Genomic DNA, 26,958 nt, shown 5'->3' on the forward strand with positions numbered 1-26,958 from the left:
TAGAATTACAAGAACAAAATAGGGTACAAAAATGAATACTTATTTAGAATGATGGGGGGAAATCTCAACATAATTCATGAAAGCTGAAATATACCACACCCATAAAACAGCATATTTATTAAAGATCTAGTATTCTATAATACTTTTCCTCATATTTCTTATTTCATTGCTTAAACCAATTCTTACATGACAATTTTATAAAATCTTTTACAGAATGAATGGAAAGACAGTTCATTCTTTCCTCTAGTAAGGAAAGGCACTTTTTTCCTCTAGTATGATCAGTTATTCTTCATTGATCTTTTGGTAATGTTTCTTTCAGCTCTGTAACTCTTGACTAGCAGTGTCCTGTAAATTTTTATGATTGGTGTCTAATTCAGAGAAATTTCCATCAAATTTCTTGTATAAATAAAACTTAAAATCTGGAAGATTTTCCTATAGACTAGCCTCTGGCCCTGAACATTTCAAACACTGTTTCTCCAACATGGCTCATGTACTTCAAGTGTAATATGTTGCTGATATTTTGACACTTTCTTCTCTACACTGTTATATCACAACCCCAGGGGGCAAGTGGGAACATTTCTGATACTCTTAACCTGAACAGTTATTAATCTACCTCTTCACAAAAGTGACTGCAGGGTGGCTTATGCACAGCAGACATTTATTTCCCAGTTCTGGCAGCTGGGAAGTCCAAGATCAAGGTGCCAGCAGGTTTGGTGTCTGGTGAGAGCTGACCTCCCGGTTCTGAGACATGGTGAGATGGGTGAGGGAAATCTCTGGGGTCTCTTCTATAAGAGCACTAATCCCTTCCATGAGGGCACACCACATAAATATACCTCTAAACACACACAAAGTGTTATTTCCAACTTTTCCTTATCCAAATCCCAAAACGTTACGGTGCTGCCATCTAACAGAACAGGCAAGTCAATGGTATAGCTCTAATTCATTCTTTTTAATGGCTGTATAATATTCCTTAATTGTTTCAATCAGTCTCCTCAGCATTTCCTTTTTTTGTTGTTTTGTTTTGTTTGGGGGGAGTAATTAGACTGATTGATTTATTTACTAATGGAGGTACTGGGGATTGAACCCAGGACCTCATGCATGCTAAGCAGTCATTCTACCACTGAGCTATACCCTTCCCCAAGCATTTCCTTTATTTCCAGACTTTTATGTCAGAAAACCTATCACAATGAATATCCTTGTTCACATGTCCAGGAATGTTGGTGAGTTTCCCTTGGGGAGGTAGATTATCTTAACTAGGATTAAGAGTCTAATGATTGTGTAGTTTTTAAAATTATAACCAAAGTCCACATTTTGTTCAGATTTCCTAAGTTTCTTACCTAATGTACTTTTTCTGTTCCAAGAGGATCATACATTTTTCATTTTAATAGGCAGCAAATTATATCACATTGAATATTTTAAAAGTTCACAATTCCATCAACAATATATGGGAATATCCTTTACTTCCATTTCCCCACCAGCAGCAGGCGTAACAGTCTTTTTGTATTACTCAGGCTCACGTCCATGTCCTGTAACGCTGATCTGCATTCCCTCGACTGTAGCAAAACTGAACGTATTTTCACACATTTGTGGTTCATGCGTCTTTGCTCCCCATCACATCTTCATATACTGTGCCCGTTTCCCACCATTTCGGTGGTCTTTTCCATTTCCATTTGCAAGAAATCTTGGTAGTGTCAAACCATCACTGCCAACATCCCACCATGTCCCCACCTCTCACTCAGCCCTTCACCCCCAAGACCTGGCTCCTGAAGCTCTCTTCACTCAGTGACTGTCTCAGCAGAAGGGCTCCTGCCCACCTCCTCCTCCAAGGGCCGTCCTTGGCTTCTTCCACCTTCGTCCCTGGGTCCCCCCTCCCCATCTTCATCGATGGGCCCTTAGACAGGGAACTTCTCTAATTCAACATCCTCAAGCATCTTGTCCACTCACTTCTGTGTCTCAAATGGCCACCAGCATGTGCATGGTTCTCACATCCACCGCCAGCCACATCTATCACAAGCCCCCTTGGCCCAGTGGTGCAGTCTCGGACGCGCCGTCGGCCCCTCCTGGGCCTGCACGGGCTGTGTGGGCCAAACTGATGCTGCTCCTCCCGTCTGCTTAGCAACCCCACAACACGTCTCCGCAACCCAGCCCGAGAGTCCAGGAAAAGGCACGGAAGCAACAACAGGAGAAGAAACAAAGGAACACACCATCAAAAAGTTACGACGACGGAGAGGTGGGCGCCCGCACTGGCAGAGGCAGGCCCTCTGTGGGGCTTCTGCTACATAACTCAGAGAGAGGGAAGGCAAGTTCATGGGCCACGACACACACACGGACAAAAAGAAAGCAAAGGCTGTCAGGTGACATCGAACTCCCGTCTAAGGCCAAAGCACTAAGGACAGCCACGTCACCACCGGGGGGAAATTCTAGGTACTGACGACACAGCATGAAACATGCCGCACAAAAGTCATGAGCAAATTGAAAACTCGGCGACAGGAGAGTCGTGCTATCATCAGACGGACTAAGTGGATAGGTAAGAACATAGTTTTGAAGAATATAATTCAAAAGTCTGAACAAATGAACTCTGGGGCCGACAGAGGGTCCGTTTCCTCCCAAGGGCAGAGGGAGACCTCAGTCCTAGTCGTAGGGACCAAAGCAACAGGAAGCCCACGCGCACATCCATGCACCGCCGCCAGCGTCTCCCCAAGGGCCCTCAAGACGGCAGGAGCGGGGGTCACAGCAGTAACCGGCCAGTAGGTCAACCGAAGCAGTTCCCCCAGAGCCAGGCCTCCCCTCCGGGATCCAGTCACCCCAGGACCTCAGAGCTGGAGGAGACCCTGAACATCTAATTCGAGTCCCTCATCTTACACAGGAGGGAACTGAGGCCTGAAAGACAGGATGCTACAGCCAAGTGCACCTGCACAGGTGCGGGGGCGCAGCCCGCGGTCCGGGAGCCTGAGACGTGGCCACGGGCGGGGACAGCTGCATTCCGTGTGTCTCATACCCAGAGAAGACGGGGCTTTCACAGTCCTCTCCTCTATGTGGCAAAATTACTTTCAGTAGCAATCATGAAATTAAAACATATAAAACTGACCAGAGAACAGGCAGCAAACACTGTCTTTATTAAAGTTTTATCTAATCCTGGCAATAAATAATAAAATTACAGTACAAAAAAAGAAAAAGCACAACTATTTGTTCAGTCGTGGTTTCTTGGGCCGGGGGGTGGGGTGGAGATTAGGTTTGTTTATTTATTTTGATGGCGGTGCCGGGGATGGAACCCAGGACCTCAGGCGAGCTGAGCGCGCTCCACCCCTGCGCGACCCCCGCCCGTTCAGTCGCTTCGGTATCTCCGTAGCAGGCTGGACCTGGGTCCTCCACTGTCAGGCTGCTACGGTGTTCACATCGGTGACTGTCAAGTGAGTCATAAGCGAAAGTGAACAAGACCAAAACGTCTGCAAAACATTTAATTTAGACAACTCCTAAATCATACCGGTTATGGTGCATTTTATTTTCTTGATTTGGCCTACCAATTTTAAAATTATGAAAGTTATTTATGAAATAGTTTTGATATTTCATACGACTATTATTTCATATGAAAATATTTTCATTACTTCATGAAATAGCTTCAATTTCATGAAAAACTCGATATCTTTCAATTTTCATGAGCACGTGTGGGCTCCAAGTCATCACCGTCACCCAAACCGCCCCAAAAAGCTGGAGTGCAGAGGGGACTAGAGGGGGGTCCGATGATCAGAACCACGAATGCAGAGGCCTCACGTTTCCCACCGTCTCCCCACGGCCGCACAGGGACCAGTGTGGACCGGGGGCCAAAAATAAATGTGTCGAATAAGCAGATTTTAAACTTGAGTTGACATACATGACGAAGGATGCCAGCTCTCACATAAAATCCCAAAGATGCCTGTGTCTGAGGGCAGATATCAATCTCTTAAATCTGAGGAACTGACATTAAAAGCATGTAACTCAGCCGCCCCTTTCGAGAGTACTTTATGTATAAAAGCACATCAGAAACACAATACATCAATTTCCGAGGCTTCAGTAACAGCTTTGGGGGTTTGTTCAGTAAGCAGTTAAGTACAAGGGAGATCTGGTAACAACATGCAAAGCCAATTCCTATTTCCTGTACAATCTGACCTTCACCTGCGGAGCAAGGTCACTCGGCCAAGACTCTGCTCCCGCCTGGCCAGGCCGTGTGCTGGGGGCCAGCAGGACACTCAGGGAGGCAGACATAGTTGGCCACCAAGGGTGATGCAGCAGAGCTGGGGATCAGACATAAAAGCAGACGTGACACAACACAAGGTCCCAGCAGAGAAGTCAGGGCGGGCCTGGGGACTGGGAGGGGGCTCAGCCTGCCAAGGCGGGCTGGATGCCAGACAAGAAAGACGTGCTTCTTCAGTGATGTGAGACCTGAGCCTTGAAAGCCCGAGCTCGCCAGCAGGAGAGGCTTTAGCCGGGAAGGAGAGAGCATTCCAGGGAAAGTGCGTGGTTGGAGGCCCAGCGAGTAACTCGCCGCAGCCAGAACCCAGGATGAGAAGGAACATGGGGCGGTGGACCCCAAAGCCAGGGATGGGATGGGCACCGCCCTGTGTATCTCACTGAAGACGGAACAGAAGGGGCAACGGTCCCTGGACAGAGAGAACCCCAGCGCCTTCACTCTTCTGGAACGATAACCACCCAGAAAAAACGGTCGTGGGGTGGGCGTGGGGGTCACCGCGGAAGTGGGGAGTGAGAGCCTGAGCCGGGGCAGAGAAGCCGCCTACCTGACAAGGCAGCGCCAGCGAGAGCCGGGCCCAGCCGCCCCGGCGCCCCCTCCGCCTTCTCCTTCTCCACCTGGCCCTGGAGTACTTCAGCTTTCCCAGGACCACGGGGCAAAGGGAGGATGGAGCTGACCACAGTGCAGAAGCAGAAGGGAAGAAAACTCACTTGAATCTCCTTTACATTTATTCCTGATTTTTTTTTAATGGTGCTTCCACGGTACACAGAAGACACAAGATAAGGCAGAGCTGAATCGAAGGATGGAGATGCCATTAAAAAAACGACGGGTGGGTAGAGTCCTGGACCTCCCTACAACAGTGGGGAAGCACCACTGCCAAGCGCGGTGAGGCTATCACACGAGGTGTCTGGGGTGTCAGACCCAGAGGGACAGGCAGCAGGGTGGTGGGGGCTGGTGGGGGAGGGGAGGGGGAGGGAGGGGAGGAGGAAGCTGTCGGATGGAGAGAAAGTCTGTTTGGGAAGACGGAAGGCGTGCTGGACGTGGCCCACACGACAGTGTGAGTGGACTTAACCCTGTTCAATCGTACTCTCAAACACAGTGAAGATGCTAAGTTTTACACTATGTGTATTGATCACAGTCAAAAAGAAAAAGCAGGGAGGAAGCAATTGGACCACATGACAGACCAGACCCACGGTGTTAAATGTCCGGAACCTCATTTAACATCACAAGAAGCCTTCAAGGAAGCATGCTTCCCATCTGACAGTCGGGGAAGCGCAGCCTCAGAGAAATTGCTGGTGCAAATCGTCCAGCTGGGAACTGGTAAGCCAGGACCTACCAAGTTTGCTTTACCCATTTCACCTGACTTGATTGCCTTCCCTCAAAAAAAGAAAACAACCAAAAAAAAAAAGATAGTACACACTGAGAGCTTTTTATGTTACATTTTCCCAATAAACACTTAGTAATTTCAAATTCTCAAAAAAAAAAAAAGAGGACATCAGAACACACACACACACACACACACACACACACACAGAGGGACAGTGACGTAGAGACACAAGGGGAGACGGTCATCTACACGCCCAAGAGGGAGACCTTCAGACGAGCCCGACCCCGGCCAGCGCCTTGATCCTGGGTTTCCAGCTCCAGGACCGTGGGAACATAAATTTCTGCTGTTTAAACCACCCCATCTGTGGTATTTATTACAGCCAATTAATAAAGAACACATCTGGTGCATAATTTTTTAAATAACAATAATAATAAAATAAAATCAATTCTCCCTGATCACCTCAGGCAAATCCTAAAATTAAACCTTACAAATCAGGCTGCTGCAAGAAGATGTTTGTGCTTTTTCCTTACATCCGATCATCCACTCCATCTGCACATTATTTCTGAATCTCTATGAATGCAACTCAAAACCTATGTGTTTTTTTTTGACTCAAGCAATATGTACAGAGTTTTGAAGAAAGTTACTGCCAAACATACAATCTAAAATGCAAATGCTGGTAACCTCAAAATTCATGACTCACTCTGCCAGGCACGGTGTTTCATGCATATTTAAAAAAATTTTTTTAATTGTCAGCCTATATTGTCACTTTATTTTTTTAACTTTTATTTTTCTTATTCTTTTTCTATTTTTTTCCTTTTTAAAGCCTAATATTTTATCCTTGTTTTTCTAGGAGGAAGGAGGAAAGGAGGTAATTAGTTTTTTTTAATTTATTCATTTATTTATTATTGTTTTTTTAATGGCAGTACTGGGGATTGAACCCAGGACCTCGTGCATGCTAAGCACATGCTCTGCCACTGAGCTCTACCCTCCCCCTGCTTTATGCATATTAACTCATCTAATTAATCCTCACAATAATCCTGGGAACTATGCACTGCAGGACAGGGTGACAATGAGGACCACATTCTGCAGTCACCTAGTCCTAGTTTCAAACAAGTCAGAGCCCTGCCCCAGACCAAATAAACATGTTTTTCTTATGCAATGTAAGGTTTTTTAACAAAATGATCTGCACACCCGGGTGTCCCCAGCCAGGCAAAGGGAGCCGAGCAGCACAGTGCAGCCCGCGGAGTGCAAGACACGAGGACGGGAAGCTGAGGGCGGAAAGGGACCAGCACACTGACACCATTTCACAGATCCTATAAAATGCATTCAATCGTTCATGGGGTACAAAAACCTGGCAAAAAGGTCTTAGAGGCAATTCCTTTTTAGTCAGAGACCTTCAAAGTCTCACCAACATGACCACAAAGCTCCACGACCCAACCATAGCCCCACTCGTCACGTTATAAACATTGTTATTCCACGGGCGTGCGTGGGCTCATTTTCATGCTGTTCTAGTTTTTTAAATACCAGATGTATTTCAAAAAGTAAGCAGTGTATCAGTTTCTCAAAAAGCCTAGACATTCTTATTATATTCATTTTTTCATCACTTCTTGGCTTTTTGCCTAAGATCAGGTGTACATTCATTTTTTTCTAATCATAGTATCTCAAAATACCAAAAGTCATGAGGTCCCTTCTTACAATATTCAAAAGAATATACGATGTGTAATCGATTTACTTTCACCTGCTGTGTGAGAAAACATATGGATGTGGAAGAATCTTAAAGCAACATCTGCAAACTATTTATATAGAAAGAATCAAGATTTAAAATCAAAGTCAGTCAACTTTCTTATAAAGCAATCCACTATTTCAAAATCCTCAAAGATCGTGGGTTGGTTTCTATAAAACTTATTTTGCTCTATAGCACTGTATTAAAAATAGCTTCTTGTCTACTTAAGTGTATGACATGTGACAAAATATTGCAACACTGTATTATGCCCATGAACCATCCAAAGAAAATGTTATCAAATGGTCCACAAAACTCGAAATATGCGGTCCTCAGGAATCGGAATTAGAAACATGAAAAAAAAATGGTCAGCAGCTGATTAGTGACAGCCAGCTTTCTCAATATTTCCTCAAAGTTTAATATTAGTTTTGGAGTTCTCAGGTGCAGTTTTAAGGGCAAAAATATAGACAACTTCTCCAACCCTTAATGGAGACAGATCTTCATTTGTAGGCAAATGAATTATAAGCACTGAGTGAGAGTTTCGGGTGTGCGTGCGTGTGCACATTTACACAGAACGGAGGGAGGAGACTGGTAAAGACACCAGTATGAATCTCCCATGATGTTGCCTTTGGCCTTGGAGTTCCGTGACTTTGTAATATTGACAACGTTTGGCTTATAAGCACAGCTGACCCATGCCGAGACCACCGTACACAGAATGACCGTGTACATACGTACACACACACTCCTGTCCTTAAAATCGTTTCTCCTGCGATGTCTAAGTACACAGAGTGAACAGACCTTGAAATGTAAGTGGCAGTGAAACCGTGGGATGGCTGGCAGGTGGGACGGCTGGCTGGCAGGCAGGACGGTGACACGGAGAGAAGTTAACATTTCTCTTTGCCCTTCAGAGTCATTACAGGAAATCATTCAATTTACTCTGATAGATCGACACTGGAATGATTAAGGAACTCTAATTTGTAAAGGGAGCATTAAAAATTAATAGGAGGCAGTTTCAACAGAGCTAGGATGCAGGGGAATAATCATGATACTACTCAGCAAACAGCTTTCCTGTTTTCACATAAAAAGCTCTATTTTTAAATTGTCAGAGCTCGGTAACATATTTCATATGCTAGACAGTAACACTTTCAAAACCTCCACCCTTTACAGGAATCAAGATAAAGGAGTAATTTTTTGATTGGATAATTTAAGGACTGTCCCTTTATAGAACTGAATCGGCAATTCAGCACTCAGGTTCTGTATTACGCACAGCACCCAGGTCCTCAGGGGCAGTCAAAGTGGAGTCCGAGTGGCTGAGAAGCTGACAGTCCAGACAAGGAAGGAAGGGGGGGGGAGATGCGGAAAGAAAAGTACAGACTTTATGTTCACAACTGGATAGCAATCTAATTATCCACTGGGACCGAGTTTAAGGTTTTTACCAATCTACAGGAAAGGATCCTAGCTGGCGTTTGGCTGTACTGAAGTCACGGTAAGTTTAACGTGAACTTACACCAGCTCTGTTCTTAGTGCACTGCGTCTCCTTGCTGCGCTCAGTCTCAGTGCTGCTGAGGCCCAAGGTCAAAGTCAGACTGGGTCAGACCAGGCAGGTTTCCTCTGAGGACGAGAATCTAAAGCGGTTGGCTCCACCGCAGGGTGTGGGAAAAAGCGATCAGAGCTCACATGCACAGGCACCTTCAAAAATTGGGCTTTAATGACATTTCTTGAATGGACTGACACTGGTGCCCTCCGTGATCCTCCGTAACACAGCTGAAGGAGAAGCTCCTAGCAGTGGGGGAGAGGGGGTGCCAGGGCTCAGCTGTGTCCCCCCAAAAATCCACATGTTGGAGCCCTAACGGCCCCCACCCTGCCCTGTGATGGTATTTGGGGGGGGGGCCTTTGGGAAGTTCTGAAGTTGAGATGAGGTTGTGAGGGTGGGGCCATTGTGATGGGGTTAGTGCCCTTCCAAGAAGGGACAGCAGAAAGCTTGGTGTCTCTCTCTCATCACACAGTGAGGTGGTCGTCTGCAAGTCAGGAAGAGGGTCCTCACCAAACCCAACCCTGCTGGCACCCTCCTCCAGGACTTCCAGCCTCCACGACTGTGGGAAGACAAACTTCCGTTGTCTGAGTCCCAGACTGTGGTATCTTGTGACGGCAGCTGCGGTGACTAGGACGGGGGTGAGAGTGGGAGCCTCCCCTGGCTGTTCTCTGCTTATTCTGTGTCCAGTGAGGGGTGTTTATGGATCAATTAACCTAATTTCAACTCAACTAACCCTCCCAAAAAGAGCAAGTGGCTTCCGACTCACGCAGTGCGGCCAACCACAGCCTGAAAGCGATAAACTAAGGGCAGCAAGCAAACCGCGGGACCGGCACCTCCAGGAAGCAAAAGCTCTTCAAAACTGCTTTTCCAGGTTGAATGTCAGGATATTTAATCAAATCTGATAAATCAGCCAAAAATGTTCAAAATCAAGAAAATTACCAACAATATGGATTTACATCCATAATTCTTAACCGAGAATCTTGGTAAATAGGTATTGGGTCTTGAGATAATAACTCATGAGAGTTAGACAGTTAGATACACATATGACAGGTTCATGGTAAAAGGTTCTATGGATGGGACATGCGATCAGAAAGGTCTGGAGCCCACTGATGTGGATACAGAACTTATGTGACAAGCTTGGCCCCCTCTCCAGCTGTCACCTTGTCTCAGGCAGGTCTGAAAGCTAAAACCAGCCAGCTCCCTCCAGGAGCCTGTGGAGTGACAAATGCCCAAGATACAGGAAACAATCCCTCAGAATGACCAACGACAACATCCCAAACTCAATCCCAAAGCCTTTCTTAACTAGATCTAATTTTTTTAAAATAGGTAAGGGTAGCTAACAGCCTACAGTTTAAGTTTTGAAGAGCTGGCTTTCATTTAGGAGAAAAGGATAGATCGGCATTTCAGTGGTCAAACCAACCTCATGGATTTCAGGAAATTTCTTTGCAGAACATCCCTGCATCCCAACAATGGTCAGACCTCTCCTTTTGTTCTCTCAAAGCATTGTCCCTCTTGAAAGGATTGCTGATCAGCATTTCTGAGCACGCTTTGCTGTCTGTTGAGTGACGCAGCCATAGGGGGCGGAATGGACACCTGGCTGCCACTTTCTAGGTAACCTCACAAAAGCTCACGTGACTAAACTCTGACTGTCGGGTTTTCTGCAGTCCACGTTTCTCCTTTTTCAACTGCAGAGGAACCAGATCAAATGTTATGCACACAAACTCTAGTATTGCCCAAGGCTGCCACACTTTTCTGTTTCTAAAAACGTATTTCAACAAAGCTCAAGCGTTTCATGGTTACCTGAAATACACAATGCCAAAGGCCCCCGGGTCGAATGCTTTTACCTGCAGAGCGCCTCAAAGGCCTGCCCAGGGGTGCAGACCTGATCGAAGTTCTGATGACAAGCATCTTCTGTGGCGTGAACCGCTGCGCGTGTGTATGAAGGACACCTGACACGCGGCGCTCGCTCACGGTCGGGACACAGGGTGGGAGGCCCTGGTTCGGACACTGACCGAGCACGTGCCTCTAAATTAAGAAGAGTGAGCAGTAACTGAGTGAGCAGGTGATGTGTTAACTAGACTGACCGCAGTATTTCTATCAAGCCGTCAGGTTGTACACCTTAAGTACAATTTTTATTAAAAAATTCATAAATAAACAGATAAATAAAAACAGCATAAATGTCAGAAAATCTTGAGACTGTTGTAAAGTAGGAAAACGGAATGCACTCAACACAACCAACTGCTTGGTAAGGATTTTTATACACCTGTACCTTTGCGCAACTTGCCAAGGACAGTTGTCTCAAATGAGACATGTAAACCCTGGTTTTTAAAACAATGATCTGTATAGGAATCAAAAGGAAGTCACGGTCATTACCGGGATCTTGGTATCGTTTCCCTGTTAAATGGCAAGCACCCTAAGTGTGAAGACCGGCTCCCACCTCAGCTCCACAGCTCTAGATGTTCAGAGACAACCGTTCATCCTCCCGCCCTCCACGATCTTAGATCCAGGACCACACGCATCCTCTGACACCACTATTCACGCACACACCGGTTTTGAATATGACTTTGTCCTCTATTTTTTAAGACAAAAATATCCTTTCAGACACCAGGATCCCAGTATAATATATAAAACTACGATGTGTAAAAACCCAGTGCTCAATCCCCTTTTCAGTATAGGCAAAATTCCATTTTAAACTTATCCTGGCAAAACCAACAAAATATTCATACAAAGCCATTTTCTTGTAAGACAAACCAATCTAAGAAATGCAGTAGCTTGACAAAGTCAGGTTATTGCTTTAATGAAGATTTTTGCTAACTAAAACTCCCACCTGAAATGAAGGACTCATTCAAAACTGAGCGACTGTAAACATGCCTACCTTGCTTTGCAAGACCTCACTTCAAACACTGAGAAAATCCCTTTACAGCCTTGAAACTCACAGTTGTAAATGGTATGCTGATAATCACACAAAAAGACTTCACTGCCTGATCTTGATTACATAAATACTGTCCATTCCTTTGATCAGTAAATCATTTCAAGATACTTTCTGGAAAAAAAATTTTTTTTTACCTTGAAACATTTTTTCAAATTTAGATACACAAACTTTAATGTTTGCCACCGGCCCCCTCTAAGTGGCAAGCTTTCTGTAAGCATTTACTGTTTAACTTAAAACGCTTAAAGGAAAACGGAATCCTGCACGTGCAATGTGAAGAACAGGAAAACCTGCAGAGACAGAAAGAAGATGAGTGGCTGCTTCGAGCTGAGGGAGGAAGGATGGGGAGAGGATAGCTAAATAGTACAGTTTCCTCTGGAAGTGACAAAAATGTTCCAAAATTGTGTTCATGGTTGTACAACTCTAAAAGTACACAAAGGCACTGAATTGCATACTTTACATGGATGGTTATATGGTATGTGAATTACAGCCGAATAAAGCTGTTGAATGTTAAAGGAGATGCGATCGTACACTTCAGAAAAAAGGCATCTCGTAGGATGGATATATGTAAGATCTTACACATGAAGACGGAAGCTGCAATGTCTGCTAAATTCTGGATGACTGAAGACAGTCACTGTCTTCGCAGCTGAGGCCCTAGAAAATCAACGCCCAGGAGAGAAGACCATGTCATATTTCTCTATGATAATCCAAATTCATTGGCTTCAACAACGGAAAACTTCAGCCCACCACAGCTTTAGATCAAACACCGGCATTGTTTTCAGTGTCAAGAACAAGGTTTAGACAGACATCCAGTTACATGGCACAGACTCCCAGGATTCCAAGGAACTGCTCAGGATTCAGAGTTACCACGTCGGGCACTCCGGCGGTGCCAAGGCTACAGTCAGCTCCGGCAGTGACTTCCTCACTCCTGGGCGCCAGGCTGAGCCTCTTTTGTAGGTAATCTAGTCCAAGCGTTAACCCTGGACCATCCATCCCTGTTCAGAATCGTAGCACACTGCCCTCCCTAACCTCGCCCAGTGCCCCACCACCACATCCCTCCCCAGCAAACGCCAGTCCTTTCTGTGAAGTCAGAACACCAGTTGCCCATGAAGGCGGTCACAGAGCAACCGCCAAGACCCCTGAGGTTCCAAGCCAGGGAGGGCCTGGGGTCCAGAAGGTAAGCAAGACAGCTCCGCTCCAGGGAGGGCAGCCTCCAGAGATGCAGGGCGACCAAATTCACCGACACCCCGACTCCATGAATGGGCATCAGGGCCTCTGGCCCACGTCGTCCCTTCTTTTCAAAAGCCTTGATTTAGAAGCAATCTGGGATAGACACTCCCTGCCCCAGCCTCCAAGAAAAATCATTCATGCTTCCACAAGAAAAATTATGTTAAGAAAAAAAAATCCTTTACCAACTCACTTTTAGGAAAATATCCTTTGAATAGCTTTACCAACTTTTAGCAAGCATTCAGAACCAAGTAAAAAGCCTTATTTAAAAAAAAAATCAATACTGTTATAAAGCTTGATTTCAGTGACATTCAAGTGCTAAAACAATGTTGCTCAACATTTTGTAAAATGCTTAAACTATAGTGCCAAGAGAATCCATTTATAATCAATTCTTGAATAAAGTACGAATCACATTACCAACAATAATTCCTCATGAAAAACACAGTCAAGGTGAAGCAAATATTTGAAGACCATCTTATAGAACAGCAGGCCACACTTTAATTTCTCAGAGCCTGTTCAGTGTATTCTGAAACTTAGGCTCATGTATAAACCATGAACTGAAAAATTATATGAATATTTAATATATTTAATTAATTCAATTATTCACTCATACAAGGCTTTGAGCAGTCCGTGTCTGCCCACTTCGCTCCTAGCCAGCCCACAGATATGCCCGCTTCCCCCTCCCCTACCCCTAAAAAAGCACAGGCAAGACCGCACAGCAGGCAGTCCCTGGAAATCTCTGACTGATGATAAAATCAGCATCCAAGTCAGTGTGAGTCTCGGATAAAGAAGCTGTGGTGTGCATATGCGATGGAGTACTACTCGGCCATAATAAAGGATGAGGCATTGCCGTTTGCAGCAATGTGGATGGACCTGGTGACAGTCATACTACGTGAAGTTAGTCAGAGACAAATATCATATGATGTTGCTTGTATGTGAAATCTAAAAAAAAGACACAAATGAACTTATTTACAAAATGGAAACAGACTCACAAACACAGAAAACAAACTTATGATTACCAGGAGGGAAAGGCAGGGGGGAGGGATAAATTAGGAGTTTGGGATTTGCAGATACAAACTACTATATACAAAATAGATAAACAACAAGGTCCTACTGTGCAGCACAGGGAACCACATTCAATAGCTGTAATAGCCTATAATGAAAAAGAATATGAAAAAGAATTATATATATGTATAACTGAACCACCATACTGTACACCAGAAACTAACACAAATCAACTACAATTCAATTTAAAAAGTCAATGTGAGTCTTGATTAGAGAACAGATTGTGAGGTCCCATTACCAAGACTTTAAAAAAAAAAAAACCTTCCCCTTCCATGGAAACTAGAGAATTTAGACAAAACCCAAAGACCCCTATTTCCTTCTTCCAGCTTCAAGCCTGCATAAATGGGTATCGAAATTAAGAAAATGAATAGGAACTAAGAAAAAATAATATTTGAAAATATCTAAAAGTTTAAAAAGAAGAGTAACTCTTCAATTCCATATCCTTACACAGTACGTATCTTTTCAAAAATAAATCTTTTTACCTTTTTAAAAGAAACTCAATGAGAAGGTCTAAGGAAATGGATCTATATCGTCAGGGCAGGATTCCAGATGGTCTAAGTACATTTCAGAGTTGTGTCTCCATCACCCCAAGGTGAAACCCCAAGCACATAAGAGCCACTCCCCTTTCCCCAACCTCTTCTCCAACCCCAGGAGCCACTCATTATCTTCTCTCTCAATACATTTGTCTCTTCTGGATAGCTTGTATAAATGGAATCACACATGAAATCTGTTCCTGGCTTCTTCCTATCAGCATAACATTTTCAAGGTTAGTCCATGTTGTATTATTCCACTCCTTTTTATGGCCAAATAATATTCCATTGTATGGCTGTATCATATTTTCTGTATTCATTTCTCAGTTGAAAGACATCTGGACTCTTTCCACCTTGGGCTATGATGATAACGCGGTCACAGACACCTGCACCAGCTCCTATGTGGACACATGTCTTCATTCCTCTTGGGTATATACCCCTTGGAGTAGAATGGCTGGGTCCTATGTGACTTTACATCTAACCTTTTAAGGAACTGCCAAGCTGTCTTCCAAAGCAGCTGCACCATTTCTCATTCCCATCAGTGACACACAAGGGTTCCCATTTCTCCACATCCTCGCCAGCACTTGTCGCTGTCCTTTCCATCAGAGCTACCTTAGTGTGTGAAGCACTACCTCACTGTGTTTGGTGCTCTGCATCTTAAATCAAGCCACTCATTCTTGAATCTGGCCTCAGCTATTCTTCTAAGCTATACTTTTAAGTATAAAAGATGCCCCAAGGGTCATTCTTAAAACCCCAAATAAAGCCAGGATAATCTAACACTCTTAATAATTGGAAGTGTCACCTCGGCAGAGTATGCACCATTATTCGACCCCAAATCCTATCCAGCTACAATAATGTCCAACAGTCACATCTTTCTAAATAAACACGTCCAGTGAAGCAGCCTGTCCAGTGCAAAGACTGCAGGGGAACACTTAACACATAACAAAGCTTTAGCCAGAGCTTTCAAGGAGCCCAGGACTGGAATTCAGGTTTGTCAGTAATCTATGTGTAACCTGACTTACCCTCTCTACGCCTGAGTGGCATTCTGAACCACTCACACAACTACCTCCTCTGAAGTCACTCCCAGAGATAAAGTTGTCTAAGCCTGAAAGTTTAATGACATCTGAAAACGTGCGAACCCCCGTGCCCGAAAAAGCTAGCTTTGCGCAGTAGAAAGAACTGGAACTCAGCAGTCAGACAGGCTGGGTTCCATTTCCAGCCTGGTCATTCATAGCTCAGGGACCACAGGTACATTATTTAACACCTTTCCATGGCAGCTTCCTCACCCAAAGGTAAGAACGCCTTCTTCGCGAGGTCGCGGGGATTTACAAAGCCAGTGCACTTAAAGCACCGGGCACAGCGGCCGGCAGAAAGCAGACATGCAAACGTTAGCTTCCATCATCTTCCCGCTAACTCTGGGCAAAGCTTCCCAGCAAATAAAGCCCTCTGAACAAACGCCCCAGGCGTTGAGAGCTGAATTCAAGCTCTTGTGACCCGACGGATTCCGTTACAGAGCACTTCTCCACATACAGTTGGTAAATCGCTACGGAAGGCTATCCGTTGGCTTAAAACAGGACTGGAAGGGGGGAATTCCTGGAGGGAGCTCAGGGATGAACGATAACAGACCTCATTTTTGCCGGAGACAAAAGAGTAAAAACGTCCTCTGGGCTCACAGACAGCCCGAGCACAGGACCAAAGCAAAGCAGGAAAGATAAGGCTCTATTCCCACGACCGGATTGGAAACGTGGGTGTAGACGTCCAGGCTTCAGGGGAAGGGGAGTGGAAGGGGCTGGAGGAAGCAGAGAGGGGCAGAGGCTGCTAGATGCGTAGAAAAGACAAGAGGAATCCAAGCCCCGGGCCAGCTGGAATTAACCGCTTCCTGTGTCTGTCGCCGTCTCCTACCTGATCTGGTTGTCACGGAATTTGTTGAGATGCGCTTGGTTGAGGTAAATGGTGCGGGTTGGTGTGTCCAGCTGGTCTCCAACAGACGTGGCCCGGGACATCTCATCATCTGCCTTCTTGTAGCCCGAAGAAGGACGAACAGGTCCTGCAGAGAAGAGGCGCGGGCAGAAAGCAAAACACAAAGAAGTCACGCTGAGCCGAGGCAGCAGCACCGGCGAGCAGGCGGGCGGGGACCAGCTGGAAAGGACGCTCCGGGGCGACGCGGCCGCCTCTGTACGCCGGCAGCCCCAGGAGACCGCGCAGCTCGCCCGGCCCCGCCCCGCCCCGCCCCGCCCCGCCCCGGTCCCCGGCGTTGAGAAGCCTCTCCCGCGGGTGGGAGCCTCGGCCCCTCCCGCACCCCCGCCCCCTCCCCCGTCCCAGCGGGCCTGGCCGCAGCGCGGGGACGCAGGCCCCGCGGGGATGGGGAGCGCGCACTGCTGGAGGCAGGGCCACACGGACAGAGGGGCTGCGGGGAGCAGAGGCCAGAGCTCCCCTCCCCTGGGCGAGCCCCTCCTCCAGGCCCAGGGACTGACTTCTGGAGCTAGGCTTGCTCGGCTTCTTTGTGCTTAGGAACAGAGAGATGACAGCAAGGGGGTGTGCCCTGCGTTGGGTCGCCGCCGCCGCAGAAGAGGGCGGAAGCACACCTCTGTGCTCCAAAATGAAAGTGCCCAACCTCAGTGCTGAAGGCTGGCTCCCCGTTATCCTCAACAGACCCGAGCGCAGTCGCCCTGCCCACCCCAGCTCCTGGACGCACGCGTGAGCCTTCATCCATTGCTCTAGGTACTGCTCCGGTGGTTAGGACCCCAGCAAGTCTGCCTCCTTAAGATGTGATTTCAGTCCTATAGTCAAGCCTCTCTGGAGTTCAAACTCCCCCTAACCTTCACCTGAAGAGGTGGCAGCGTTGCCAAACGATGACACATCTAATACTGCAATTGCTGCACGCACACCCACGTCTCCAAACACAAGGCAGGGTCCCTGGTGGGAGAGGGCGACCCACCTCAAGAAGTGACCGTCAGGGAGGGACGCCTGAAGTCAAGGCTCACAGGAAAGAAAGTTGCCCTACAGATGATGGAGACTTCTCTAGTTTTCCCTAAATCACACCTGCTCTAATACCTGCCGCATTTTCCATCTATAAAAGAAATGGTGTCGCGTGTTACTTAAGAAAAGGACATTTCATTTCAGTAAACAGCCACTTCATAGCTACAAAGAATGCAGCCTATGAGAAACATTTTGAAAGAGAGTTTTGGCTATTTACATCATCTTTTAAGTGGTTGGAATCCTATTATAATCCTCATCTTAAGAGGTGGACAACCAAAATTTAAAACTGGTTATTGAGAGCTAACGTGCTTTCATGACAGGTACTTATAGCCAGTCCTTGGTCACAGGTAGGTGCGTCTCTGTACAGGAAGGACCCCAGCCTCAGAACCTCCCCTCCTGCCCCCCATTCTGTGGTCCTCTGCTCTCCTCCGCTCATCCACCAGGGGCAGCAGAGAGCAGCACTTCCTACTTCCAGACTGGGGAGCTAGGGCAGGACTTCAGAGGCTGGGTTTTAAAGCATTTGCTGATTTCAAGGAAGACAAGGAATATTTTTGAAACAGCCTACGTGAAAGTGCTGCTCTCCTCTCTGCCCACTCACCCCACTTTGTTCTCCTCCACAGCCTTTATCATCATTACCTGACATTATTTATTTATGGGCTGTCTTCCCATGGCCAAGACCAGAAGCACCAGGACAGCAGAGACATGTTCGGTCCTCTGCAGTGACCTCAGCGCCCAGGACGGTGCCTGGTACCTGCTGGGCACTCATCTTTGCTGCCTGAATTGAGTTATTTTTACTTAAGTCTTAGAAAGGGTCGCTTTGAATTCCCCAGGCAGAGCATGGAGAATTGCATGGAGAGCTCGGACTCCAGACACCGCTGTGGATAAAACAGTTCACCGCCAGGTGGCATTCCCTCTGGCTGAACCTCACCATCACCCAGGGCACTCTCAAAATTAACCAGTTCTTGGGCCAAATCTTTACAGATTCTGACTCCTTTGTCTCTTTTCTTTCGTTTTTAAAGCTCCTTAGGTGATAGGAATGGACAGCCAGAGTTGAGAATCCCTTTGAGATGCTGCTGAGAACCCAAAACCCAAAGATCTGGGTCCCACTCTCAAAAACATTAACCAGTGTAACCATGGCGACCTGTCATGCAGGTAAGTTTCGCAGGTAGAAAGGTGTCTCTGGTCAGAGTTCAATCATGTGGCCAATTACTAGCACCTGTGTAATGAAGCCCCCAACAAAACGATGGGCACTAAAGCTCAGGTGACCTGTCCTGAGGACATGGATGCTTCCCACGGGGACCCTCCTCAACATCACTCTCTCTTTTGGCTGATCCTGATTTGTGTCCTTTCTGATAAAACTATAATCATGAGTACAGCGCTCTCTCCTGAGTGCTCTACATTATTCTAGCTTATTACTGAAACTGAGGGGGAAGAGAGAAGTCGGGATTTGTAGCCAGGTGCTCAGAAGGGCTGGTTTCCTGGGGACCCCAGACCTTTCCACTGGTGTCTGAAGTCAGGACAGACTTACAGAGAATTGTGTCCTCAGTCTGTGAAGTCTGACTCACTCCGGATAGTTAGTATCAGAATCGCATCGCTGACATGACTCTGTGAACTCCGGGACGACAGAGTCAAAAGGGAAAGTTTATTAATGATCACAAAAGTATGACATCATGTATATGTGAAATCTAAAAAAAATGGCACAAATGGACTTTCTTACAAAACATAAACAGACTCACAGGCATAGAAAACAAATTTACGGTTACCAGAGGGGAAAGGGGCTGGGTGAAGGGATAAACTGGGAGTTCAGGATTTGCAGATACAAACTACTGTATATAAAATAGATAAAAGATCCTACTGTAGAGCACAGGGAACTATATTCAATATTCTGTAATGGCCTATAATGGAAAAAAATATGAAAAGGAATATATTACATGTATGCATAATTGAATCATTATGCTGTACACCTAAAACTAACACAACATTGTAAACCAACTACACTTCAATAAAAGAAATCATAAAAGTGTATTAGGGCAAATGAAAGCTGGGGTTGGAAGCCAAATCTGCAGAAACTTGAACCCAGCCCCCCTCCCGCTGGGACAGGCCGCCCCGTGAGCTCAGGCCGCTTGAGCCCTGGCCCCTTAATCCAGAAAACAGAAATCGATTGCATAAATCAAGGGCTGGCAAACGCTTTCCGCAAAGGGGCAGGCAGTAAATATTTTAGGCCTTGGGCCACGTATGGCCTCAGCCTCATTTTTTTTTTTTAAACACAAAAGTTGTAAAAATGTGATAAACCACTCCCCCTTCACAGGCCAGATTTTGCCTTCATATAAACCAAGTTCATTCACAGGTAGCTGACTGTATCCCCACCCCCACCTCAAGGGAAAATGAGACTGAACTTCTTCTGCAGCAATAAGATGCGACAGAAAATCCCTGGTGTTCCAGCTTCTGTTACACGAGTTAACAGTTGGTTATGTCATTTTCCTCATTTTTTATGTACTTGAAAATTATGAAAATTTTTTTTATTTCTTTGCCTCTGGAAAAATTTCCAGAACAGGGCAATCATCACAGCCTTGCAACAAGTCATGTGCACGCACACACGTGGGGCACACACACATACCCACACATGTTGGGCAAACATGCACAGACATGGGTGTACACGCGTGGGTGCACACACGTGGGGCCCACGCACACACGTGCATGTGGACACACACGCACACATGGGCACACACGTGGATGTACACACGTGCATGCATGCACACACAGGCATGCCCACTCCCCTTCCTGAAGAGTTTCAACCTCAGCTCTGGCCTCTACCCCGTGTTCACAAAGATGTCTCCGAATCCTTCAGGACGCATACAGAGCAGCCCAGAGGCTGGGGAAGAACCTGACCTGATTATCAGTCCTAATCAAATAAACATAATGGAAACGTTGTGCAAAGGCAAAATGTGATTATTCTCACCTTGGCAGACTCACTTTTGAGGCCTTTTTCTGGACCCTGCTTTGCACAAAACACATCTTTCCAAATACAGCATCTGTGATCCATTTCTACTCGAGAATTTAAAGGAATAAAAACACAGAGGGAAAGAGACACCGATGGGCAGGAGCTGCTATTACTGTGCATACTTACTGGTTTCTCTTTTCTCTTTTTCCAGGGAAAGAGGATGGGGAGGGAAGTAACAGGCCATTGACTAATTCTGATTCAAAATATTGTGGGGTGCCACTCATCCAAAGTGACTGGGCGCCCCCCAGATGAAGGTGGCGGGAAGGGAAAAGACACACAGTGTAAGGCAGAAGCTGACTCGTTAGCAGAGGCAACAGAAACAAGAGAGAACAAAGAATCTGGGAATTCAGAGGATGTAGATGACTGCCAGTCTTAGGGCCCAAAACACAGGGCAATTTCATTAAGAAAGAGTTTGACTAGGCTTATGAGAGTGGCTGTGATTCGGTCGTGCGGAGAAGGCGCAGAGCTTTCCAAAAATAGCACCACGTGAGCAGAGACAGACCAGGGACGCTTTCTTTATTCACAGCCTCATGGCTCCTGCTGGGGGACGAGCAGTGAGCCGCGGCCACCCAAAGCCCAGTTTCCAGGAAGCACAAACTGGGCTCTGTTCCCTGCAACCCATTTTATACCTTAGATGTATAAACACTCACCGTGTAAATTACGTGACGACGGATGTGATTTAAGGAAACGTATTTAATAGATAAAAACAGCAACAGCAAAAAGAAAAGCCGCGTTTCAGATACTCGATGCAGAGGATTCTTCTCCAGGGGCTGGGCTGGCGGAGGCATCAGTGGAAGCCCACTGAATTTTCTGTAGCTACTGCCTCTGTTCCTGGAATGGATACTCCCACTGCTGCTTGGACCTCAAAACCGGGCTCAGATTAGGCGCACGGACCTTCAGACCCCATGGCCAAGTCAGCAGGCGTGAACGCAGCCTTTGAGCAGTTAGTTAATCCCAGGAGAGGGGCAGTTGCAGTATGCTTGTCCCAGGCATTTTGAAGACCCACAAGACCTTGGTCAAAGGCGTACAGGTTCACTGCACATGGCCCCGCCGCCAGCCCACCTCTCCAGCATCCTTCCTGACACCTCTCCCTTGCTCGGGGAGCTCCCCCAAAAGCAGTCTTCTCCCCACTCCCAGAGACGTCAACGCTGTTCCCTCCAGAGCCTGGTACCTGCCTTTCCTCCCACCCAGAATTCTGTTTCCCCAGGTGTGGCTTTGCTAACTCCTTCCCATCACTCAGGCCTCTGCTTAAACTTCACTTCCACACAGAAGCGCTCCCTGACCGCCATCCCTGCCACACTGCCCAGCTTAGTTATTCCCTAACGTTGTGTTATTTCCTTCACTGCACTTAAGCAATTCATCTCCTCATTTTCTGCCTTCCAACGTCAGCCGTAAGTCCACAAGGTTAGGGCCTTCTTAGTCACCTCCACGTCCCCAGTGCATGGACATGGAAGCTACTCTATAAACGTGTCCAACAATCAGAGTGGATGCAGCCACGAAACTTCACGTCCTGTCTTCAGTGGACACAGAAAAATGTGGTAGAGTAAATTTAAGGAGTGACCCTAAGGTACCACCCAAAAGAGAATAGGGGGAAAGAAGGAGTGGGGAGTATTCAGTTTTATTTGGACCTCAGTCTAATTTTACCATTTTAAAAGTTCACGCAAGCGGTGTTAAGTCTCTCCTGAATAGATGCTCTGGCTCCAGGACTTCCTCCTCTTCTTCCCTCCCTCAGAGGGGCCCTGGGAGGATGGAGGGCGGGGGTGGGAGGGAAGAGCCTTGACCCTTGGGCAAAGATGTCTTCTGCCTCCTCTGGTCTACAGAGCGATGCCCCTGGTCTCCCTGCTGGCATTTGTGGCCACAGCCTGTGACAGGTCTGGCTTGGCTTTATCCATGGGCATTCGTGTCCCCAGGTGGGCTCCTCCTCACCTGGGTTCCCTCTGCCCGAACCACATCACCTGTCATCCCTGCACCCGGCCTGCCCACATCCGCCATCCACCTGCAGCCTTGCAGGACCCACCCCTGGAAAAATCAGCTCACAGACCGCATTAGAGGTACGTGGGCCACTCAGGAAAATGAAACCTCTCACCCCTCAGTTCTGTCCTCAGGGATCCCACACAGCACCCCTCTCTGACTGGGGAAACTTTCCTCACAGAGAGAAAAACGAAGATGCTTCTTGTCATACTGGCATCTTCCCTCTCAAGCTCCTCCTCTCTACGTCCTGAAGGTCAGAAACAGAGGCGAGCTTCCTCGTGTACAGCTGACGATGCTCTTCTGGAGTCCAGACCACCCTTTAAAACCCGCTGAGGTGTCTCTGCTTCCATGTCAAAAATGCTCAGTCCAGCTCCCCAATGTCTGTCATAAATGTGACCAAAGGGAGAGAGACACCCATCTACCAGGTCCCCTTATAAACCAAAGCCCAGCTGGCCTGTCCCTGCTCTTCCTGAAAGGCATAACTGAAGACCCTCTGTGCTCCTCCTGGGGTTTCTTCCAGCCACTGCCCAGGTCGGGGTGGGGGAGGTCCTGGGTGCCCGGAAGCCAAAGGCCACGTCCAAGAGAAAGACACGTGCATGGGCTGCAGCCACCGCCCAGATCCACCTGCAATCAGCCTGTCAGGGTCCTGGGACCTGTGGTGACAAGTACACATGACACCTAACTTCCACTAACAGTCTCCATGGAACCTCCAAAATTATGCGCAGGTTTGAACAAACCAACACAGGGGCCAACTCGTTCACCTTGGTTCCCAGACCCTTGGATACACAAAATACACTTTTCCAGTGTGACGGCATCTCCTGACTTTCTTGTTGATGTGACATTTTGTGGATCACGTTTCTTCTCAGACAGAGAAGTGAGAAAGTCTCAAATGTGGAAAAATCATCACAAAGGCAGTGCTGTGCCAAGGAGACACAGATGGGGCCACCCGGACCCCCAGCCCCTCCACCAATTCAGGGTCGCCAGAGCGGCTGTCTCTGTCCAGTCAGGAGGTCATAAATAATTCCAATAGAAAGCACAGCTGTCTCTCGTTGGGCCTTGTCTAAGCCCGTGCCACCTGCGTTCACCCCCGTGACCCCTGGGACAGTCACGTGACAAGCCTGCTCACCCTGGATGTAATGAAAACGGGCGAAGAGCAGCCAGGCAATTAGCTAGGCGTCCACAAGCTGCCATTTTCTCTGTTACTCTGAGAGTCTCCTGTACAGCTCACATTATAAATAATTGGGGGAGAGGTTTCAAGGCAAGGAGTTTTCTAAAACAGACAAATATTTATTGACTGAGTCTTTTATCCTCCTTAGGATCTGGTTAATTTTTTTCCCTTTAAACAAAAATATACTCCCAGAACCCACACATTAAAAGAGAGACGCACCGGCAGCCTGGTGGCGGCGGGGACAGGACTAAGGCTCCAACCAGATCTGCCATGTCCCAGGCCTACAGATCCAAGCGTCCTGGAGCCAGGCGCGTGGAGAAATCGGTGAGTCAGGCAGGCAAGCCGAAAGGCAGACCAGACAGGGGGTCACTCACTCATCCCAAGTTGAGAGTATCCTACGTGCGCGATTCCCAAATCAAAGCCCTCCGGCCTTCAGAGAGCCTGCGCTCCGGCGGGGAAGCGGCGGGAGAGCAGCGGGCGCAGCACGGGGCACCAGCGCCCCTTTCCGGCACGGCGTCCTTCCTCCGGGCGCGGGCTCTGCCCGCCGGGGACTCACCCCTTAAGACCAGCTTAGGTCCCTCCTTTGCGAAGTCCTCCCTCATCGCACGTCCCCCACTGGGCGAGATGCCCCTCTGCGTGCACAGGGCCCGGGGACAGCCAGGCAGGCAGTGACTCCGGGGGGCATCTTCCTCAGCCTCACACGACCCACACGACCGCACGCAGCTGCCCCGGCTCTGCGCTCCCTGTGCTGCAGTTGTCGTAATCACCCCGCTCACGTGTCGTTCTGATTGTAGAGGTGTCCTCCGGGAAACGTGGAGAGCACGTGATTGGTCTCACCATTCTCGGCACCTGTGGGGCGGGGGTGGGGCGGGGACCAGAGACAGCGAGGACCGAGGGTGCCCGGAGTCTCGGAGCGCGGCTAGCGCGCCCGGCTAGGGCAGACGGGCAGACGGGCGCGGGGCGGGGGGCCGGGCGGAAGGCTGAGGCGCCTCTCCCCGCAGAGCCAGCAGCGCAGCGCCATTTAGGGGTGGAGGCGGGGAAGGACACCCCCGACACAGCAGGCTGAAGCCGCGGGCGGACACGCCACGCGGCCAGCGATCACGTGGCCTCCCCGGCATGCCCTCCCGCTCAGGGCTGTGTCCACTCCCCTCCACACCCAGACAGACACACAAGAAAGACAGACGCTCCTCGCTCGCCTCCCTCAACACTGCCGCTGAAGACAAGGGCCAAGAGCGGAGGGTGGAGAGACGGCCGTGACCGACCAGGCGGAAGAGGCAGAACGGTCCGGTGGTGAAAGCACGCACAAAACCAGCTGGCAGGTAAGGGGCACGCAGCGCGGACAGAGAGCAGGCGCGCGTCCGCACGGGAGGGAGGCCTCTGGCTGCAGGGCAGGCCGCCCGGCGCGCCGGCGGCGGCAGCAGCCACGAGAACAGCAGAGCCGGGGGCGACGTGCGGCGCCTGGCAGGTGGCTGGCGGCGGGCAGCGGGGAGAGGGCCCGGCGTGTTCGGAGGCTCTTCCTTTACCTGTGAAATTCTTCATTTCAGTGATTAGCCCCCAGAGTGAGAGAGTTTTCACATCGATGAACAAGAAATGAAGTTGGAAAGGCTGTACAACCAAATACAGTGTCTGCATAGTTTGAAATCCTTAGGACCAATAACTCTGTGAAGATGAGGGAATTTGAGGCCCAAATAATAAACATTACATCCTACTCTTGGGGAAGAGCTCACCTTTCTACCAAAGGCACCACTGACGAATGGACCGCGTGCTTCAGACACCGGCTAGACCGGCCCGAGCTCAGTGACGGCTGACGCAAACCGCCCCGGACCGCAGCCGAGCTCTGCGGCGCGATCCCCCTGCAAGCCCTTTGCCGACGCTCGAGCAGCAAAGTGCGCCACGGCCAGAGTCTGGGATGAGCTCCCTCTGATCACCTTTTTCTCTGCTGACAGTCAGACTCTGTTCTACATGGAGCGGGAGATGGGGACAGGGAGGGAGTACTGATCAAGAGACGACAGCCTTCCAGAACTTAGGGACCCCCCTCCCCAAAACTCAACTCCACACAAACCCAGACAAAATGGATTTACTTATAAGATGAAAACGCCAGCCCTTCCAGAGGACAGCAGTAAACACGGTGTTCCTAAGACCAAAGCCGCTGTTATGATGGTGACTGGCCCACGGGCTGTGATCTGCCAGCTCCAGGTCTAGAGGCTCCCCTGGTCCAGCTCTGCTTCCCCCTGTTTGGTCACAGGCGGGCGACCAGCACGAGGGCTTTCCTGGCCCAATTCCACCCCATCCCCGCCTCCATGTCTCCGAGGCACTGCCCCCTCAAAAGCCTCTTACTCCTGACTCCATCTCAGTGTCTGTGGTCTCACTAGTTCCACCTGCATTTTCCTGGGCACAGAAAGAACAGTTTCTACTCTTATCTGAATAATGACAGCACTGCTTGAATGGCTGCTGTGTCGTGTATTGCTAGACACACCGAGGGCAAAGCAAGTCAACCACACATCACATTCGCAAACAGAGAGCCAAGCAGCAAAGCCAAGTGCACCAGAAATACACATCCCATGAATAAATCATCCAGCTCTTGGTTTGAACCCATACACACATGGAAGTCACCCATATTAGCTTCAAACACCAAAGCAGGCGGGCAGAGTGGGAGACGAGAACTTATTTTGTTAAGACACATTTCTTTAGAAAAAGTCCAATAAAGTACAAGTGCTTTTCAAATGCACGGTCTGACACATGTTATCGTGACTCTTATGAGCAGAGATGCTTTATTTAAAAATCATTAGCTACCCAGGGTATAGAAGATGCTGCTCAGATTCAAGCATCTCTCTGTTCAGCCTCATCTCTTACTGCTCTGCCCATCACTCAAAGCCTAGACCTCCTGGACCACTCTTGGCCCGAAGGAACTAAGTTCTTTTTCTCTGCTGTTCAACACAGGCAGATCCTACATCTTTCTTCACTTGGATAATCCTTGCCAGTCCTTCAAACCTCCACTGAAGCAGCCCCTTTCAGGCCCACCTGCAGGGAAAGAGGGGCGAGGCACCTCCCACACACACCTGCAGTCTGTAGACTTCGTCCAGGTCTCCCATCAGTTCATGGTCTGTACAGATACACACATTCTGCCCCAGTATAAAGCCAGCTGCTGTCACCAGGAAACTGGTTCCAGCCCCAAGTGGAGCCACAGACAGGAGACAGCAGACCCAGAAGGGCCCAGTACATTTCCCCAGCAAACATACTGGGGTGTCACACCTGCCAACAGTGATGCAGGTTTCCTTTCTA

General features: G+C 48.2%; 1 protein-coding gene across 2 annotated transcripts in view; it reads right to left on the minus strand.

Annotated features, from left to right (window-relative positions):
* ATP8A2 (ATPase phospholipid transporting 8A2) overlaps positions 1-26,958 on the minus strand; it is a 417,266-nt gene that overhangs the window by 360,040 nt on the left and 30,268 nt on the right. For both annotated transcript variants that reach the window (XM_031465780.2, XM_064493258.1), the window contains exon 2: positions 16,460-16,604. In XM_031465780.2, the coding sequence (XP_031321640.2) occupies positions 16,460-16,604 (145 nt within the window). The remainder of the gene's footprint in view (positions 1-16,459; positions 16,605-26,958) is intronic.

The sequence above is a fragment of the Camelus dromedarius genome, chromosome 13 (genome assembly GCF_036321535.1).
Source record: "Camelus dromedarius isolate mCamDro1 chromosome 13, mCamDro1.pat, whole genome shotgun sequence".
NCBI classification, from domain to species: Eukaryota; Metazoa; Chordata; class Mammalia; order Artiodactyla; family Camelidae; genus Camelus; species Camelus dromedarius.